The sequence below is a fragment of the Rana temporaria genome, chromosome 12 (genome assembly GCF_905171775.1).
Source record: "Rana temporaria chromosome 12, aRanTem1.1, whole genome shotgun sequence".
NCBI classification, from domain to species: domain Eukaryota; kingdom Metazoa; phylum Chordata; class Amphibia; order Anura; family Ranidae; genus Rana; species Rana temporaria.
The window spans coordinates 119,034,003-119,054,789 of record NC_053500.1 but is presented as its reverse complement, the minus strand read 5'-3'; the positions used below and the strand labels follow the sequence as shown (position 1 = coordinate 119,054,789).

The following is a 20,787-nucleotide window of genomic DNA, read 5'->3' as shown; positions in this document are numbered from 1 at the left end:
GTATCTCTTTTGTGAATCTGGCCCATTATTCAGACAGGAATGTGGCTTGGAACAAGGCTTGGTAGAAATGTGAGGGGGCACTGTGCATTAATATTCTCTTTGGAGTGCCCAAAGGTGTCCCAGGTCCGTTACAATCCTATAGTGTATACTAAAACAATTTTTGTATTTAATGTGCGCCACTAAAGTATTTGGATTTGGCTTGAAGAAAAAGTGGCAACCCTAGGGCCGCAACACTGTCAAAGTGTGACAGAATTTTTATTGGTAAACGTGAGCTATGGCCTCAAACCGAAAGAGAAGTATGGATTTGAATCTGTTTTTTTCTGAAATAAATACGAATACAATCATTAATGTTAATCAATAAGACAACAATACATTTTCAGTATATCTTCCTGAGGAATGCAGAGCACTACAGACAGACTACATCTCCCATGGTGCAGTGCGCGGAAGCACGCTGACTACGTGTACGTAGAGGCGGCCATGCTGAGGGCGCTGTGGTGTGTTGAGCGCAGGCGCAGAAGTGTGAGAGTGGCTGGAGCTGATGTAAGAGTATAGACCGGGGAGGAAGCGTTCACGCCGGGAGTCGGTGATAGGAAGAAACACACGTTATCCTCGTTTATACATAGAACAGGCGGGGAGCGTCGCTGTGACCGAGCGGCAACATGTCTGGAGACGAGGTGAGTGAAGGCGGAAGTGAGCACACGAGGTGCCGGGACATGTGCGCCGGCTGCAGAGGGGAGGCCTGGGGCCTGCGGCGTGGCGAAGAGCCGGGGTGGTGATCCCGATCTACTGATAGACGTCTGTGTGGGCTCATCGTACTCTGTACAGTGTGATTGTACGATCTGCTTCACATCCACCGCCAGCTGTGTAATACAAGGGCCGGCCGGCCTGCCTGGGGACTCATTGAAGGTTTAGGTGTCTCCAGTCCTCATATTCCATCGTTTTGGTGTATATAAGGGAGATTGTACAATCAGATTGTATGGAGGAAATCGGACAAAGCCGCCGATCCTCTCTCAGGTCATGTGTAACGCCTGTAGACTAAGGTTTTATTCTGGAGATTTGGGCTGCTGCTCTATACACATGTGGTAGGCCTCAGGTGGATCGCCTTTCAGAGGGTGTTTGATAGGCAGTGTAGAGGGTGTTGTGTTGCCACCTGACTGGATATTTTATTGTAGAACTCCAGCCTGCCTGGTAAGGTGTCCCCTGCTGCCACCTCCTTGTGTGCCACCATACTAGCAGGCAGTAGATGCACTATAGCCTTTGGGTCATGGCACAGGTTTGCAGACTTCTCTTTGCATGCCCGGGGAGGGGGACCCCATGGGGTTGTACGGATACCCGGGGAGGTGGGACCCCTGGGGGTTGCGCGGATGCCCAGGAAGTGGGACCCCTGGGGGGTTGTACTGATACCCGGGGAGGGGGATGCGTGGATGCCCGGGGAAAGGGGGACCCCATGGGGTTGGCGCGGATGCCCGGGGAGGGGGACCCCATGGGGTTGGCGCGGATGCCCGGGGAGGGGGAACCCTGAGGGTTGGCGCGGATGCCCAGGGAGGGGAACCCTGAGGGTTGGTGCGGATGCTCCAGGAGGGGACCCCATGGGGTTGGCGCGGATGGCCGGGAGGGGACCCCATGGGGTTGGCGCGGATGGCCGGGGAGGGGACCCCATGGGGTTGGCGCGGATGGCCGGGGAGGGGAACCCTGAGGGTTGGCGCGGATGGCTGGGGAGGGGACCCCATGGGGTTGGCGCGGATGGCCGGGGAGGGGACCCCATGGGGTTGGCGCGGATGGCCGGGGAGGGGACCCCATGGGGTTGGCGCGGATGGCCGGGGAGGGGAACCCTGAGGGTTGGCGTGGATGCTCCAGGAGGGGAACCCTGAGGGTTGCGCGGATGCCCGGGGAGGGGGACCCCATGGGGTTGGCGCGGATGCCCGGGAGGGGAGCCCTGAGGTTGCACAGGTTTATCACCATCGAGCCCTGTGGAACATCTAATCATAGCTGCAGGCGTCACCCCGATGCCCTTTATTTAGGGCCGGTGGTCGGCTTTCTCAGGATAACAACCGATGTGGCTAAGAAGCTGCTCAGCTGTTAACCCAAGCAGTGGGAGGGGACGCTGCCTTCTGGTGTGGGGCCTGTGTGCTGTAAAGGGGTTCCAGAGGTGCGGGGGCCTGCGTGCTGTAAAGGGGTCCAGAGGTGCGGGGGCCTGCGTGCTGTAAAGGGGTCCAGAGGTGCGGGGCCTGTGTGCTGTAAAGGGGTCCAGAGGTGCGGGGCCTGTGTGCTGTAAAGGGGTCCAGAGGTGCGGGGCCTGTGTGCTGTAAAGGGGTCCAGAGGTGCGGGGCCTGTGTGCTGTAAAGGGGTCCAGAGGTGCGTGGCCTGTGTGCTGTAAAGGGGTCCAGAGGTGCGTGGCCTGTGTGCTGTAAAGGGGTTCCAGAGGTGCGTGGCCTGTGTGCTGTAAAGGGGTTCCAGAGGTGCGGGGCCTGTGTGCTGTAAAGGGGTCCAGAGGTGCGGGGCCTGTGTGCTGTAAAGGGGTCCAGAGGTGCGGGGCCTGTGTGCTGTAAAGGGTTCCAGAGGTGCGGGGCCTGCGTCCTGTAAAGGGGTTCCAGAGGTGCGGGGCCTGCGTCCTGTAAAGGGGTCCAGAGGTGCGGGGCCTGTGTGCTGTAAAGGGGTCCAGAGGTGCGGGGCCTGTGTGCTGTAAAGGGGTCCAGAGGTGCGTGGCCTGTGTGCTGTAAAGGGGTCCAGAGGTGCGGGGCCTGTGTGCTGTAAAGGGGTCCAGAGGTGCGGGGCCTGTGTGCTGTAAAGGGGTCCAGAGGTGCGGGGCCTGTGTGCTGTAAAGGGGTCCAGAGGTGCGGGGCCTGTGTGCTGTAAAGGGGTCCAGAGGTGCGGGGCCTGTGTCCTGTAAAGGGGTTCCAGAGGTGCGGGGCCTGCGTCCTGTAAAGGGGTTCCAGAGGTGCGGGGCCTGCGTCCTGTAAAGGGGTTCCAGAGGTGCGGGGCCTGCGTCCTGTAAAGGGGTCCAGAGCCTGTGTGCTGTAAAGGGGTCCGTGGCCTGCGTACTGTAAAGGGGTTCCAGATTATCTTTATTAGCAGGTGAATGGGGCTCTCCATGCATTCACATACGTTGAATCTGTCCTTTAGGTGGAAAAGGGTTGCTGACCCCCGTTTTATACCTTTATAGCCGTTCTTTTCCCAGGTTCCAAAGAATTAAGTCCAGTAGCTACAAAAACTGTAGCTGTTAAGTTTTAATAAACAGACACTCACCTGTTCCAGGATCCAGGGCTATCCTCACCCGGGCCAGTTCTTCTTCAGTCTTCAGGTCCTTGACGCCGGCATATTTAGTTTAGATTCCTTGCGGCTTCACACTGAGCATGCACAAGGTGTGCGGCACCCTATGAATAGGTTCTAGTCTAGGGAGTAGTTGGGGCTGAACTTTCATTCTGATCGTCCAAGCAATCCGAGCGAAAGTGGGAGAACGTACCTGCCAAAAAGGTACTCGCTCCCCCTTCACCCCAGTTTTTGGTGTGGGGGGGGGGGGGTTAAAGTGTGTTTTTGGTGGTACCCCCTCAGACTTCCTCTCTGCAGTCCATCTTGCACACAGTATCTCTCTGCACTTGTAGCCGTATTATTCTTGCCAACCCCCCCCCCCCCCCCCCCCCTTCTTCATCTAAACCAGGGATATGCAATTAGCGGACCTCCAGCTGTTGCAAAACTACAAGTCCCATCATGCTTCTGACTCTGGTGTCATGCTTGTGGCTGTCAGTCTTGCTATGCCTCATGGGAATTGTAGTTCTGCAACAGCTGGAGGTCCGCTAATTGCATATCCCAGATCTAAACCGTTGGTCATCAGCATGAAGTGATGAGTCAGTGCTTGCTGATGACCAACTATTTAGTTGCATTAACCACTTAAGACCCGGACCATTATGCAGCCTAAAGACCAGGCCACTTTTTGCGATTCGGCACTGCGTCGCTTTAACTGACAATTGCGCGGTCGTGCGACGTGGCTCTCAAACAAAATTGACGCCCCCCCCCCCCACAAATAGAGCTTTTTTTTTGGTGGTATTTAATCACCTCTGCAGTTATTTTTTTGCGCTATACACAAAAATAGCGAAAATTTTGATTATAATTATCTATTTTTAACTTTTTGCTGTAATAAATATCCCCAGTTTAGGCCGATACGTATTCTACATATTTTTGGTATAAAAAAACCCCGCAATAAGCGTTTATTGATTGGTTTGTGCAAAAGTTATCGCGTCTACTAAATAGGGGATAGTTTTATTGCATTTTTATTTTTTTCTAGTAATGGTGGCGATCATCGATTTTTATCGTGACTGCGACATTATGGCGAACTCTTTTGACACTATTTCGGGACCATTGTAATTTTTACAGCGAACAGTGCTCTAAAAATGCACTTTTTACTGTAAAAATGACACTGGCAGTGAAGGGGTTAACCAGGAGGGGGTGCTGTAGGTGTTAAAGCGGGGGTTCACCCTAAAAAAAGAATTCTAACATTACAATGAGCTGACCTGTGACACGGACATTATGCTGGTCTTTTTTTTTTCGTACATACCGTTTTATCTGTATTTTCTCCGCGGATTCCCCGCGGGAGTGGGCGTTCCTATTCACAGGGTAAGTGATTGACGTTCTTCCGACCGGCGCATTCAGCGCATCACGAGTTGCCGAAAGAAACCGAACGTCGGGTCGGCGCTATTCGGCGCCTGCGCACCGACGTTCGGCTTCTTTCGGCAACTCGTGACGCGCTGTATGCGCCGGTCGGAAGAACGTCAATCACTTGCCCTGTGAATAGGAACGCCCACTCCTGCGGGGGAATCCGGGGGGAAAATACAGATAAAACGGTATGTACGAAGGAAAAAAAGACCAGCATAATGTCCGTGTCACAGGTCAGCTCATTGTAATGTTAGAATTTTTTTTTAGGTTGAGCCCCCACTTTAAGTGTGTCCTGATATGTGTTTCTTACTGTGGGGGGCGTGGCTTAGCGTGTGATGTCACTGATTGTCGTTCCTTATGACAGGGAACAGACGATCAGAGACAGCCACAATAGGAAGCACAGGGGAGGTTTGTTTACACTCGCCTCTCCCCGTTCTTCCTCTGTGACCCGATCGGGGGGCACCAGTGGCGATCGGGTCCGCTGTTCCCACGGGGACAGTCGCAGAAAAGAGGACGGGTCGCGAGCGCGCTCCACGGCTGGACTCTTAAAGGGGAAGTCCATGTACGCCCTTGTGCCCAGCCGTGCCATTCTGCAGACGTATATCTGCGTGCGGCGGTCCTCGAGTGGTTAAAGAGGAGTCCCCCCCCCCCCCCCCCAAAAAAAAAATTGTGGGTTTATTATAAATTTAAGAAAGTTGCCGGCCTTGGTGCTATAGATGGTGAAGCAGATATCTCACTTGCTCAGGGGGACCTCAGCCAATCAATGGCTTGTCAGCAGGTTTGATTTCCATGTTGCCCTTTCATAACCTAGCTGAGTCAGTTTAGGACGGCATTGTCTGTTTCGGTATGGCCGAGTGTGAGAAGATCGACGTTTACAGCCATCAGCTCAAAACAGATAAAAGCTCAGTGACTGCGAGGGAGAAACTTTATTGGACAGATAATATTGAAGAACGATGTTCTGAGGTATTGGCACAGGTGCTTTAGCCATTTTTCTGCCAGGGGCATTTTTTGTAAAAAAAATTGCATTCAAATTTTTACACTTTCTAAAAGCCGAGACCCTGTAGAATAGCATGGTGACAGTTGCAGTTTTTTATGTCACAAGATATCATGTTCTTTTTTTTTTTTTAAGCTTAGGGCATTTTTCAGGCGCCACTATTTATCAAATCTGTACTTTTAGGAAAAATGTATTTGGATTAATTTTATTGCCGTCACCCAGTTTCTTGGTAAAATTTTGTCACCTAAAGCAAAACGCCTGAAAAATGGCATAAGCTTAAAAAAAGAACATGAGCTTCTTTGGGGCAAATTACAGGCGTTTTTCTGCCTTTTACATTGGTGACCTGAACAAAATCGCGGTAAAAACGCGTGACTTTGAAACGCTCAGGTGTGAATGCAGCCTAAGTGGTTACATTTCAGCCGACTCAGCAGAAAACGCATACAAATTTGGTCCTTGTAATGGGCAGCTTTAGGCAGAAGCTTTACTGCATAAGATTACAGGATCTTTTTTATAACCCATTTAATTGCTTGTGTGATTCAGAGATGTTTAAATAGGAGCTGCCATCATAAATTCACATCATTGCTGTGTGTTGCCTCATCCTTTCTTGGATTTCTTTCTGTTGCATCATTATTTTGATGGGGGGGGGGGGGGGGGGGGGGATGTTCCTAGATCATAGTTATCCTTCACCAAACTAATATTAGAAAGGTGGGGGGGTACTGATTGTTACGTCCCCCTTTTATTGATATGACATCCTCGCACAGTAGTACAGTTGTGTTTTTATGCACCCAGATTTTAGTCCAGGGTTTGACAAATTTGCTTGAAATCTAGGAGCCAGCTAAAAAAGTTAGGAGCCAGGAACACGCCCCGTCCCGACGAGCTTGCGCGCAGAAGAGAACACATACGTGAGCAGCGCCCGCATATGTAAACGGTGTTCAAAACCACACATGTGAGGTATCGCCGCGATTGGTAGAGCGAGAGCAATAATTCTAGCCCTAGACCTCCTCTGTAACTCAAAACATGCAACCTGTAGATTTTTTTTAAACGTCGATTATGAAGATTTTAAAGGGTAAAAAAGTTTGTCGGCATTCCACGAGCGGACGCAATTTTGAAGCGTGACATGTTGGGTATGAATTTACTCGGCATAACATTATCTTTCATAATATTAAAAAAAAATGGGGACAACTTTACTGTTGTCTTATTTTTTTAATAAAAAAAAGTGTCATTTTTTCCCAAAAAGACCGCTGCGTAAATACGGCGTGACAAAGTATTGCAACGATTGCTATTTTATTCTCTAGGGTGTTAGGATAAAAAATATATATAATGTTTGGGGGTTCTAATTAGAGGGAAGAAGATGGCAGTGAAAATAGTGAAAAATTACATTAGAATTGCTGTTTAACTTTGTAATGCTTAACTTGTAATACCAACCGCCACCACCAGATGGCGCCAGCTCACACATCTGGTGGTAATAACTTGTAATACCAACAGCTCACCACCAGATGGCGCCTGCTCACAAAAAAAATGTTTTTATTTTTTTTTGCCCACCTTCCAAGCCAAGTCACCAGGACACTATTTCTAGTCGCCATGGCGACCGGGATTTGTCGAGCCCTGTTTTAGTCAATCGTTTTTTGATAGAAGAATTATAAACTTTGACAGTTTTGTCTCTTCCCGGCTGCAGCTACAGGCATCATTCAGATATCGCCGTCTTCTGCCCCATAAGAACGATCATAGCGGCAGTTCCGCCACTTGATCGTTCTCATAGGCAGCGGGAGGGGACTTCCCCTCCCGCCGCCATCCGGTGCTTCTCCAGGCTCTCCTGTGCCATCGGGGGGCCCGGAGAACGAATCGGACAGTGCCGGCTCACGACGATAGAGATTTCCAGTGACCAAATGGTCACCAGTCATATCTATGACCGTCAGAGGCCGGAAGTTAACAAAGCTGCAATCGCGGCCGTCTGCATGAGGTCAGTGAATTTTTTTTCACAATCTCATGCTTCCAAGCCTGGGGGAGAGATGTGGGGTCTTATTGACCCCAAATCTCTCCATAAAGAGGACCTGTCATAGTGATTCCTATTTCAAGGGATGTTTACATTCCTTATAATAATAATACGTGATCAAAAAAAAAATGTAAAAATAAAGACAAGTAAAACATTTTTAAAACGCCCCTGCCTCCGGTAGCTCACGCTCAAAAGCAAACACGCATGTAAGTCCCGCCCACATTTGTAAACGCTGTTCAAACCCCACATGTGAGGTATTGCCACGTGCGTTGGAGCGTGTGCAACAATTCTAGTACTAGACCTCCTCTGTAACTCAAATAGTTACCTGTAAAAACAATTAAAGCGTTGCCTATGGAGATTTTTAAGTAGCGAAGTTTGGCGCCATTCCATGAGTGTGCAAATGTTGGGTATCTATTTACTCAGCGTAACATCATCTTTCACATTATCCCACAAAATTGGGCTATCTTTACTGTATTCTTTTTTTAATTCACAAACCCCCCCCCCCCCCCCCCCCCAAAAAAAGGTGTTTGAAAAATTATTGCGCAAATACAGTACAAGAAAAAAAATTGCAATGACTGCTATTTTATTCCATAGGGTGTCTGCTAAAAAAAATATATATGTTTGGGGGTTCTGATAAATTTTTCTAGCAAAAAAAATTATTTTTACATGGAGAAGTGCCAGAATAGGCCCGGTGGAGAAGTGGTTAAACACCTTCATGCCATCTCTGCTATCTAAAGTGGATGGGTCCCCCTTTTTGAAGTCTGTTATCAGCAAAGCAGCAGAGAAGAAAATGCTTCACACAGAATTTGCATAGAGCTCCACCTTGTGGTTGCAATTGCATCCTAGGTCTTTACACGTGCAGTTGGTATTGAACGGAGATTGTGTCCACTAAAGTCTGGCAGAGGGAAATTTAATTTTCTATTTTATGTGTAATCCTTTTAGATGATTTTTGACCCTACTATGAGCAAGAAGAAAAAGAAGAAGAAGAAGCCCTTTATGTTGGATGAAGAGGGTGAACAGCAGGTGGAAGAGACCCAGATCCCTGAAACGAAGGAGGCAGAACCAGAACCAGTGGAGGAGAAGGATGTGGATGCAGATGACGAGTCATTTAGGAAGAAAGGTGACGTGTAATCTTAGTTTGCTTCCATTTGTTGGTCCCTGTTCTAGCTTCTAAGGGAACATGGCAGTGTAGCCCTTCGGCTTCACACTGGGAACCCTACTGCGCATTCGCGAGGCCCCGCTCCTCTCTCTCCTATTGGCCCGGGGGAGGAGGACGGAGCCCCATGGTGACGTCACGGGCTGCGGCCCGGACTCCCAGAAGTGGGAAAGGATACCTGTCTGAGGACTCAGGAGTGAGCCTGCACGGCTGCCCCCAGGGAAAGTGGCTTTCCATGGGGACACCCGACGAAGAGGAGGGGCATGGAGTACACGCGAATGATCAAGGCTGCTCTGTGCAAAACAATTGCACAGAGCAGGTAGGTATAGGCACGTTTGTTATTTTAATACAGAAAAATACAACCCTTTTAGAAATGTGTGACTTTTCAGTAAAAATATTGATACATAGACCCCTTTGTGATTTGTAATGTAGCCAGTTAAAGCATAATTTTATGTGATAGTTTTTTTTTTATTATTATTAACATATATATTGTCTTCTGTCTTAGATGCTCCTGATGATCTGGATGACCTGAACTTTTTGAATCAGAAAAAGAAGAAAAAAAAGACGAAAAAGTTTGACCTAGACGAAACAGAAGAAGGCGTTAAGGTAGTATAGAAATATTTTGCCTGACTTTTTTTCCTTGCTGGTGCCTATTCAGGAATGATGATTTCCATTGTGTCTCTTGAATTACAGAATCTAAAGATTGAGGCAGAAGTGCAGGAGGCCTCGGAGTCCCAGGAGGATGACCTGGACTTAATTTTGACAAAGAAGAAGAAAAAGAAGAATGTCAAGTTTATTGAGGATGAGGATTTTAACGATAAAGATGAAGGTACATTTTAGAGCAGATGGCTGAAGATATGTATTTCAAGTTTCCAAATCTCAGACCATTGCAAAAAGCAGTCGTATCCCCTGAAAATGCTAGTTGGCTGGCTATCAAACCCAAACCTCTGAGTGCCTCCTGAGTCACTGACTTTGATTAAAGCGGTGGTTCACCCTAAATAACATTCTACCATACAATACAGCATAGTAGCGTGAGCTACAGTATGCCTTTATTTATTTTTTGGCGCCGTACTCAGTTTAATCCCATAGTGTAGTTTCAGACTCCCCGCGGGGAATGGGCGTTCCTATGGAGAGGGAAGATGATTGACGGCCGGCTATGGCGCGTCACGATTCCCGAAAATATCCGGAGTAGGTCTCGGCTCTTCACGGCGCTATACGGCGCCTGCGCACAGACTAGGCGCAGGCGCCGTGAAGAGCCAAGTCCTATTTCGGCTATTTCCGGAGAAGCGTGACGCGCCATAGCTGGCCGTCAATCATGTTCCCCTCTTGGTGGGAACGCCTACTTCCCGAGGGAGTCTGAAACTTCACTACGGCATTAAACTGTGAGTGCGGGGCCAAAAAATAAAATAAAGGCATACTCTAGCTCGCGCTAGTGTTCTTAGGGTGAACCCCCGCTTTAAGTATACAATTGTTGCATATTTGTGTCAAGTCGGTGACCAAGAAACTGTTTAAAAGTATTTTAGCACAGGGAAATGCGGGACCAGGGGAAACCAGTTCTGCTAATTTGAGTTGTGCCTCAAATTAGAGCTGCGCGATTAATCGCTAAAATTGCGATATTGATTCAAACTCCCCTCTATGTAAACAGAGCTGAGCTGTCAAAAAAAAATAAAAAATCAGACAAATGTTTATCTACATTCCTGAGAGCTGAAGAGATGCAATGTATCTTAGTTCTTTTTAAAGCGGAGTTCCAACCACAGTTAGCATTTTTTAAATGTATGTCCTTTCATCCTGCGTTTTTATAATATAAATCTGGTCACTTACTATTTTACAATCCGCCGCCGATCCGCATAGATATTCAAAAAAGATAGTTTATAAAACTATATCTACACCGTTGTCATTTTGCTTGTGGGCATTGTGAAGCCTACAGGCACTTCCTAAAATCTTATTTTTTTTCTTTTTTAGTCGTAAGCTACAGTTTAAAGCAAAATAGTTTTTTTGATGGAACCTCCACTTTAAATCAAAGGGATGAACTTTGGTCTGTAAATTAGGTCAGTTTAAGGACTTGAAGTAGTTGTAAACCCCTCTGTGCAACTTGTACCTATAGGTAATCCTATAATGAGGCTTACCTATAGGTACTGGAAATATCTCCTAAACGCTATTTAGGAGATATTTACCTTGTAATGCGCCGATCTTGGCGCATGCGATGTGAAGAAACTGCCCTTCCGCACTGTTTCTTCGCTAGCAAGTGCCATGACTGATGGCTCCCACGTGCATTTGTGGGAGTGACATGTGTATCTGACCAGTCACGGCTGAAAAGAAGAGGAGGTAAAGATGGATGCAGCCACCAGCGGGGCCATCACGTGCTTGGTTTGCAGGTAAGTGTCACATAATGGGCTAGTATGCAATGCTTTTACTTTGCAGGGGAAACGAGAGGAAGTTAAACCCATCAGGGAAACCCTGCAAGACAAAGGCATAATGAGCTCATTATGAAATGCTTGCCTCAGAACGATGCCCTGAATCAGCGTCGGTACTCCGAGCACACTGTTACTTCCGGGAATGTGATTTGCCAGAGCCACAATGACATCACCCACATGAAAGCGCGCGGGAGCCGTCGGTCATGGCACAAGTCCTGAAGAAACTGCACCAGTGGCTCGTTTCTTCAGTGCGCCAATGTCAGCAGCAGCGCCTATACTAAATATCTCCTAAACTGTGTAAGTTTAGGAGATGTTCACAGTATCTACAGATATGCCTTGTTATCGACTTATCTGTAGGTAAAAGTGGTGTAACAGAGTTTACAACCACTTTAAAGACGAAACCTTTTTCTGACCTTTGTTGCTTACAAGTTAAAATCCGTATATTTTGCTATAAAATTACAGGGCTCAAAATTTCAAATCCTGAGCCACTAGCCAGGCCTCAAGAGTTACTCGCCACCAGTTGCCCCACCCAATTCATACACTGCCCTGCACCTAATTGCACCCGTAAACACGCCCTCGTAGATTATCTCATGGAATGACAATGTTTTATGCAGAATCAAGTTACAAAATTTAATATTACCAACAACAACTTTAACAAAATGGGACAGGGCACTGGGGGCAGACCAGAGGGATAGGGCACTGGGGGCAGACCAGAGGGACAGGGCACTAGAACTGGGTCTCTTCCCCATTCTCTTGCTGTCTCCTCTGCAACTCCCATCCATCCTCTCTCTCTCTCCCATTCATCTCATCATCGGGAGCCTGTGTGTGCGGCTCCACGCTTGCATGTCCCCACTTCCCCCTTTTATTCAGGCTGGCAGAGAGGAGAGGAGCTGCAGCACAGCGGGAGGGAGTACAATCCAGCGCTAACATCCACATAACTGTGCACAGCCATTGACACCATAGCACAGCACACACTGACAGCGCACATTGAGACCAGTCTGTTCACAGTGCTCAGGCTTACATGGAGCACAAGGAGAAGAAAACTGCACAAACTTGAAGGCTGCCGCTCTCATGTCAGGGCAACTTTCAGTGAGCGCTGCACCGGAGTGGTAATTTTTGCAATCCTCCACCTCACTCATTACTTTGTGCTCTCCAGCTACATTGGTCGGGGCCCGGGGGAGGGGGGCAGGCTCAGAGAGGTCATACTGTTAGGCCCCATGGCTTAATGAGAATTGTAAGGAGAGCACCTGTGTACTGCTCTGCCTGTGCGCGGTTTACCAGACTACTTTTCCCGAGCATGCACCTTTCCTCTTCGGCCGCCAATCTCATCGGGACTCTAAGTGTAGGCACAGATTGGAGGGAGATTGGTCATGCAGCCCTGTCATCACTCGCCCCCAGCTTAAATCCACTCGCCAAATGCTAGTAGGATATATATATATATATATATATAATATATTATTACACTGCCACCTTTTGCCAGAAAGGCTTGAGTAGTCCTGTGCAGAGAGAACATTGTCAGTGTGACATGTTTGTTGTGTGCATACAATGCCATTCAATACATGCATGGGCCCCCTACATAGTTTTATAGGTTCCTTTAAATATTCTTCATCCATTAAATTGTTACTTAGCATAAAGGACTAACGGCATGGAGCAGTTTATTTACGCTTTGGCTTCAGGATTTATGCGGGGCTGTTTGTGTGCATACTGTAATATTTGTCTCGCATCTTTCAGCCTTTGAAGGAGATGACGACAGTAAAAAAGATGATGGAATCTCCTTTAGTTCCACACCCGGACCTGCATGGGCTGGCACAGAAAGAGATTACACTTATGATGAGGTAAGTTTACAGTTGTATAAATTTACATTTATAATGTACCTCCTTTAAATACGTTGGGGTTTATATACTAAAACTGGAGAGTGCAAAATCTGATGCAGCTCTGCATAGAAACCAATCAGCTTCCAGATTCTTTTGTCAAAGCTTAATTAAACAAGCTAAAGTTAGAAGCTGATTGGCTACCATACACAGCTGCACTAGATTTTGCATGTACAATCCTTGTTTTATTGATTGCATGTGATAGTTCAACTTTCTGAGATTGTGGATTTGGGGTTTTCATGAGCTGTTTTCATTGGTTTCTGTGAGTTGTCATATCTTGCTTTGCATGTAATGAGATTAGTTTCAAAAGGGAAGTTTCCCCCAATAGGGGTTTTCTCGGCAGCAGGAGGTTGAAGAAATGATAATTGTGATATGTAAAAATATAAAATTTTATTGATGACAAATGTAACAAAGGACGTGAAGTCACCTCCTTTGTTGCGTTTGTCATCAATAAAATTTCATATTTTTACATATCACAATTATTATTATTTAACCCCCCTGCTGCTGGGAAAACCCCTATTGGGGGAAACTTCCCTTTTGACATTATTCAGGGTGTGCAGCGCGCTTATTTCTTATCTCCCCTAAGTGTCCTCCTCCTATTTATCTCATATATTAGTTTTAACATTTTAAGTTGCATTAGTGAAATAAATGAACTTTTGCACGATATTCAAATTTCACCTGTATCCTTATAGATGACCACTATGGCCGTAAATTAGAACGGATGAGAGTGGGTTTACTTCCACTTTAAGTGGGGGGAAAACAAGTATTATAATATAATTTTTTTTTTTTAAGGCAGGGATATGCAATTAGCGGACCTCCAGCTGTTGCAAAACTACAAGTCCCATCATGCCTCTGCCTCTGGGTGTCATGTGGCTGTCAGTCTTGCTATGCCTCATGGGAATTGTAGTTCTGCAACAGCTGGAGGTCCGCTAATTGCATATCCCTGTTTTAAGGTATTGTGGAATATGTGACCCTCTCCCATGTGACTGTGTTCTGTCTAGCAGCCAGTCACTAAGTCTGAGCACTGTTGTTTGGCCGGGGAGTGATCTACTTTTGAAGATTTAAAGGGCTTGTAAAGTGTGTTGTGTTTTTTTTTTTTAATAATGCATTTAGATAAAAAGCCTTCTGTGTGCAGCAGCCCCCTTAACACTTACCTGAGGTCCCTCTCTGTCCAGCGATGTCCATGATTGTCTCAAACATCCCAAATTCTCATTCCTGATTGGCTGAGACACAGCAGCGGCGCCATTGGTTCCCACTGCTGTACATCTAAGTCAGATAGCCAATCAGGGGAGAGAGGGGGCCAGGCCAGTGTCTGGAGACACGGAGCTGTAATTCAGTTTGGGTGTCTCCATAGCAAGCTGCTTGCTCTGGGGGCACTGAACCGGAGGGAGCGGCCAGGATCACAGAAGAGGGACCCGAAAAGAGGAGGCTCTGGGCTGCTCTGTGCAAATCCACTGCAACAGAGCAGGTAAGTATAACATGTATATTTTTATAGGGAATAAAAACAAGCGTTTACAATCACTTAAGTTCTGTGTGACAGCCAGGCAGCTAGTATTTTCAGTTTTTGTTCAGTTGTTATATTAGGAATGTATTAAGGACAAGACCTTTCTTTGCCTCCTCTTTCCATTATAGCTGCTTAACCGAGCCTTTAACATCATGAGGGAGAAAAACCCTGACATGGTAGCCGGAGAGAAGAGGAAGTTTGTCATGAAGCCTCCTCAGGTCGTCCGAGTTGGAACAAAGAAAACTTCCTTTGTGAATTTCACAGACATCTGCAAACTGTAAGTGTTCGTGGCACGCTTTTCCTGCTGTTCTGCGCTTAAAAAACAATATGCAAAATGTGCATTATTTTTCTTTTTGTGTTCCTCTTGTTATGGAACGACCAGTAACAACCTTTTCCGCAAACTTTTTTTTTACAGATTACATCGTCAGCCAAAACATCTTCTGGCTTTCTTATTAGCTGAATTGGGTACAAGGTGAGTCCTCAAATGCCATTCATAGTATTGATTTTAGAATCAGAGACTGACAGCTGATAACTCCTCTGATATAATAAACATTCATCACCGCACCAAACATGTCCTCTGCTCACAGGTTATTATTGCAGTAAAATGAAAGTAGCATTTTGTCTTCAGTGTTATGATTTATTTCTTCTGTTTTGCAATATCTTTAAAGTATGAGGCCCCTTTCACACTAGGTGGACTCCGTCGCAGCGGAGTTCGCTAGCTCAGCGGGAGATCTCCATGTCCATTTTCATCAGATCTCATCCGATCCACCATAGACTGATGGCGACGTATCTCCATCCGCTGATTTTTATCGGGTCGGATGTCAGCGGACATCTCCATGGAGATGTATGGAGCGGATGTTCAGGTCCGCTGACAAATGACGGGTGGTATTTCTGTTACAGGACCTTGGAGGGTTGTGATCAGGAAACTGTTTGGGCAGAGACCGCACGTTGGCATCTCTGAGCAGTCTCCTGAAGTTGGCCCCTCTATAATCCCTCAGAGACCATATAATTAAAACATCAGCGCATTCCCAGAGTCCTCTTTTAAAAGCGTGGTTGGTTAGGATTTGGCCATAAAATGCATTTGTTACAGTTTTATAGGAAGCCTGTACTGAGAATATGAAAGCCTCTATTGCTGCCATCCCTTTCGGAGAATGCTTGTTGCATGCCAAGCTGATCTGGTGACTTGACTATTTTGAGTCTCTGACTTTGAACCAGTGTGCAGGTCAGGAGTGTTTACGCTGACTTTCTAGTTTTTGAAGGGGTGTCTGGCAAGTGGCATTCTTAAAAATGTCTGCGTTGTAATATGTTCAGTACGATATGGTATCCAGACAGGTGACGTAACAGTCATTTACAAATATTTATGCCCTGTACACACGATCGGTCCATCCGATAAAACCGGTCTGATGGATTTTTCCATCAGATATCCGATGAAGCTGACTCATCAGTCGTGCCTACACACCATCAGTTAAAAACGATCGTGTCAGAACGCGGTGACGTAAAACTCGACGTGCTGAAAAAAAATGAAGTTCAATGCTTCCAAGTATGCGTCGACTTGATTCTGAGCATGCGTGGATTTTTAACCGATGGATGTGCCTACAGACTATCGTTTTTTTTTTTTTTTTCTATAGGTTTTTTATCCATCAGATAATTTTAAAACAAGTTCCTAATTTTTTTAACCGATGGATAAATAACCGATGGGGCCCACACACAATCGGTTTAGTCTGATGAAAACAGTCCACATCAGACAAACCGATCGTGTGTACGCGGCATTAGGTGAAAGTATATACTTTAGGAGTGAGTTTACACATTTGCTTGAAATGTCCTATTCTGTGCCTTTCATGTAGCTAGGCAAGTTTTTTTTGTTGTTAAAATGTCCAGCTTCCTTTGCTTTACCTCTGCCCTTTTTTATTTTCATAGTGGTTCCATAGACGGTAACAACCAGCTAGTCATCAAAGGCCGCTTCCAGCAGAAACAGATAGAGAACGTCTTGAGAAGATATATCAGTAAGTGTTGTGGCTTTCAGGTTTAAAATGTGCATCCAAATTTGAGAAAACCCTGCCGTATATTTTGTGTTCTCATTTGCGCAGCATTCCTTTTTTTGGTGTAGACACACATAGAGAGAGATTATAGATAAATATATATATAATTATCTCTATTTGTGTGTGTGATTTTATTTATTCTTCAGACAAGCAAATAAAATGTGAGGTAGCAATTTAGGTTATACTATGTGAATAGAAACGAATCTGAAAGTGGTTGTAAAAGGCAAGTTTTTTTTACCTTACCGCTTTCTGTGCAGTAAGGTAAAAGATAAAGCGGAGTTCCACCCAAAGATTGAACTTCGGCTTTAAGAGCAAGTGACCCCCTGGCATGTCATTTGGGGGGGGGGGGGGGGGGGGCGGGAACACTTTTAGAGGGTTCCAGCTCCCACTTCCTCCCGGGGATCCGTGGCACTGGAAGTAAGTTCTCCCTCTTGACAATCATCGGACAGGTCCCAGATGATTGCCCGGACAATCTCGGCGCGCGCATTAGGAGTGTGTGCCCAGCTGTGAAGCCACAGCCAGGTACCCGCAGTCATGATGCCAGTACTGCTGGGCCATGTCAGTGTGTTTTTTCTACAATCTTTTTTTTTTCTTTTTCAGGCCTGTTGGGGGGGGCTTTGGTGAGATACCAGGGGTATTAACAGACCTCTGACATCTTCCCTTTGAGACAGGGAAAGGAACTAGGGACACATGTTCCCCTGTTCCTTTCTCAGCAGCATCAGCTGTGCTGAAAATGAATGGAGTGAAGACTCTCTTCGTTCATAAACTGAAACATTTGTAAACACAGGTTACAAAGTTTCAGTTATGTGAATGGACAGAGTCAGTGATCACTGACTGTCTATTTGGAGCAGTAAGGAGCCGGATTTACCGGCACCTACCTCGCTCTCCATCCTGACATTTCCAGGGGGTGGAGGAGGAGCACGGAAGGGGAGAGATACACGGCGGCTTTCAGCTGCTTTAAAATCAGCGGTGATCGGTGCTTGTAACTCCCCCACGCACTGATCACCGCCGACAGTACAAGTATCGGGTGAAGCATCGGGAGCATTTGCCCGAGTACAAGTACTCGGGCAAATGCTTGGTATCGGTACCGATACTAGTATCGGTATCGGGACAACCCTAGTTCTAAGTAATTTTCTAACAAATACGGATCAGCCACTCAATCACTTCTGCTGAAAGGGGAATCACTGGCTAAAAATGTTCATACCAGGATGATGCCTGCATTTGTAGCCACCATCCTGGTATAATCACTGCAAACCAAGGATATTTGACGGTCAGCAAGTGGTTAATGCAGTGTGCAATGTGAAGCACTAATATGCTGATTGGCTACCATGCACAGCTCCCCCAAATTTTGCACACTCCAGTTTTAGTAAATCAGCCTTTCTGTGAGATGTAGGTGCAAAAAAAAGTTTTTAGTACCGTGTTTTTTTTTTTTTTTTTTTACAAGCCAGACTTCTAGTAGTTTTATAAATAGTTGCTTTAAAGTGATTGTAAACCTCTGAGGTGAAATATGAACACATGCCTCTATAGTGTGTATGTCTCAATCCAGAGGAGAGGAGGGAGCGCTAGCACACAGTATGTGGTTGATGGGCTCAGCTCTGTTACTGTATACCATGGGTCTTCAAACTACGGCCATCCAGTTGTTCAGGAACTACAATCATGCCTAGTCATGTCTGTGAATGTCAGTGTGTTACAATGCATCATGGGATGTGTAGTTCTACAACAGCTGGAGGGCTGTAGTTTGAGGATCCCTGCTGTATACTGTGGGAAGGGGGTGTGTCTCTTCTCTCGAATCAGCTCTCCTCACTGAGCTCTGCAGAGTTTAAGCTCTGCTCCCCGCCCCCTGTTTCTTGGAAGTTTAGACAAGCTTTTTTAAATTCTGCACTTTGGCTTGTTAAACTAGGTACAACTTATGCAGGAGGATTTGGTTAATCTGTGTATCACATGAGGCAGTCACTTCACTGGGTATATGTAAGGGTTTACAATAAAAAAAAAAAAACCTTTACAACCCATTTTTAAAGTGGATGTAAACCCTCCATACACCCATTGTAGTGAACAGCCTCAGATGATACACAGAGATGAACCAAATCTCCCTACATAGGTTTTACATGTATATCTGCTGTCTTCACATTTATATACTGTTTAGAAAGTGGAGATTGTGTTAGGGGATTCTCTTCCTGGTTAACGCAGAGTGTGATGTCTGGGCATACAGCCAAGATGGCTAACATTGCTGATTGGAGGAAAGGCACACACCCCCTCTCCTCATAGGCAGAGACTCTCAGAGCTGTTTTGTAATCGGAGCTGCTCTCTGCTACTCTATTTAAGCAACCTCCCCTGACAGAAGATTCAGGCTGCTTTTGTCTAAAAAGTAAAAAAAAAAAATGTCAGGAGTTATCAGACTAATAACAGAGAAACCAGAAGAGAGCTATAAGACTTCGCTCATTGAAAAGAAATAACAAAACACTGCAGATATATGGGCCCAGCTCAAATTTCATGGATCGGGTTTACATCCACTTTAAGAACAAATCATTGGCATCTCTAAAGGTGTCGTATTCTATGAAGTTTTGACCCGCCGGATTCTGTGATTTGGTCACACTGTGAAAGCTGCCGACTGATTGGCTGTAATTGGGAATTGCTGTACTTGTTTGTTGTGTGATTTCATACTGTAGATATCCTGTATATCCGAGTAATAACTGCTCAGTCTAAGTGATTTCCTTTTGTCTTGTATTGCAGAGGAATATGTGACCTGTCACACATGTCGGTCGCCAGACACCATCCTCCAGAAAGACACCAGGTTATACTTCCTGCAGTGTGAGACCTGCCATTCTCGTTGTTCTGTGGCTAGCATCAAAACCGGATTCCAGGCAGTCACGGGCAAGAGAGCACAACTCCGCGCCAAAGCCAACTAGCCGGACCGTCCATCAGGTCGGATTTTACCAACTTAGATTGTGGATACTCCTGGCGGCATCACCTGACAGTCAGGGAGCGCCGCCCTGTATATTATACAGAGTGCCGTGAGACTGGGCAAGAAAATCTTTGCTTTTTTTATTTTATTTTTTTTTCCTTTTCATTGTCTTGCGCAAAAGGATATGTCTGAAGTTCCAAAGTGAGGCTGAAATTGGGGATAAAGTCATCGCTCGCAGAAAGTTTTACCAGCCATCTCAAGGAAAGAGGGGGGAAATAGATATGCATTTTTAACCAGACTTGTGTAAAATGCAAAATACATTAAAGTTATTCTAACATTCACAGATCATGTACATACTGTGTGTTTATGTGCTTTCACCTTACATTTCCTGTATAGTATTCCGGATACTATTAAATACTGAACCTGTGTGCAACTATTGTGATGACAGATGATATTCTGGTGTTGGCCCTTAAACTGAGCTCAGGGAGGGGACTGGTGAGGGTCCTTGTGTTGGCCTCTGTTCACACTACTACAATCCTTGCCCATTTTTTTTCACACCAAGTTCAGATCGCACTGCCCTTGTCATCTGCAGCGGGTATCAGTACATTAACACTCCCCCAAGCGCAAGTCTCAAACCCAGTGCGTTTGCCTGCACCAGATCCCATTGTACAAAACTATGCAATCCAGTTGCAGTGAGTTTCCAAAATTGGTGCATGCATTACTTTGGTGCGATTTGAGTCCATTCAAAATCAATGGGCTCAAATTGCAACACAGTAAATTGCATGTGAATTGCACAGGAATGGGTGATACTGAAGTTTCTCTTTATTTTTAAATGAAAGAAATAAAAAAACACGTTATACTTGCCTGCTCTGTACAGTGGTTTTGCACAGAGCAGCCCCAATCCTCTTCACAGGACCCTCGCCAGCGCTTCTGGCCCTCTTACTCCTGCCGTGTGCCCCCCACAGTAAGCGACTTGCTAAGGGGGGAGCCGAGCCGCTGCTCTGTGTGTTCATTCAGAGACAGAGCTACAGGTAGGCTGCACCCCTCTCTCTCCTCATTGGCTCACTGACTTTGACAGCAGCTGGAGCCAATAGCAGCATTCATAATGGACTGAAGGGGGATAGCCTGCGTAAGGGTAGGCCATTAAGGAGAGAGTTGCAATAGGCAAGATGGGTAATAAAATCAAGGAGTGAATAAGTTGCTTTGTGGTGTCCATTGGTCAGGGAGGGTCAAATTCTGAAGATGTTGCAGAAGGATTTAGCCA

At 46.2% G+C, this 20,787-nt stretch overlaps 1 protein-coding gene across 1 annotated transcript; it reads left to right on the top strand.

The window, feature by feature from the left end:
• The first annotated feature begins 493 nt into the window (after positions 1-493).
• EIF2S2 (eukaryotic translation initiation factor 2 subunit beta) lies at positions 494-19,873 on the top strand. The gene is made up of 9 exons (XM_040330368.1): positions 494-674; positions 8,580-8,757; positions 9,299-9,399; positions 9,487-9,622; positions 12,939-13,042; positions 14,711-14,859; positions 14,998-15,054; positions 16,500-16,585; positions 19,352-19,873. Exons 1-9 carry the CDS (start codon positions 660-662, stop codon positions 19,525-19,527), a joined length of 1,002 nt encoding a protein of 333 aa, XP_040186302.1. The 5' UTR covers positions 494-659; the 3' UTR covers positions 19,528-19,873.
• The last annotated feature ends 914 nt before the right edge of the window (positions 19,874-20,787 follow it).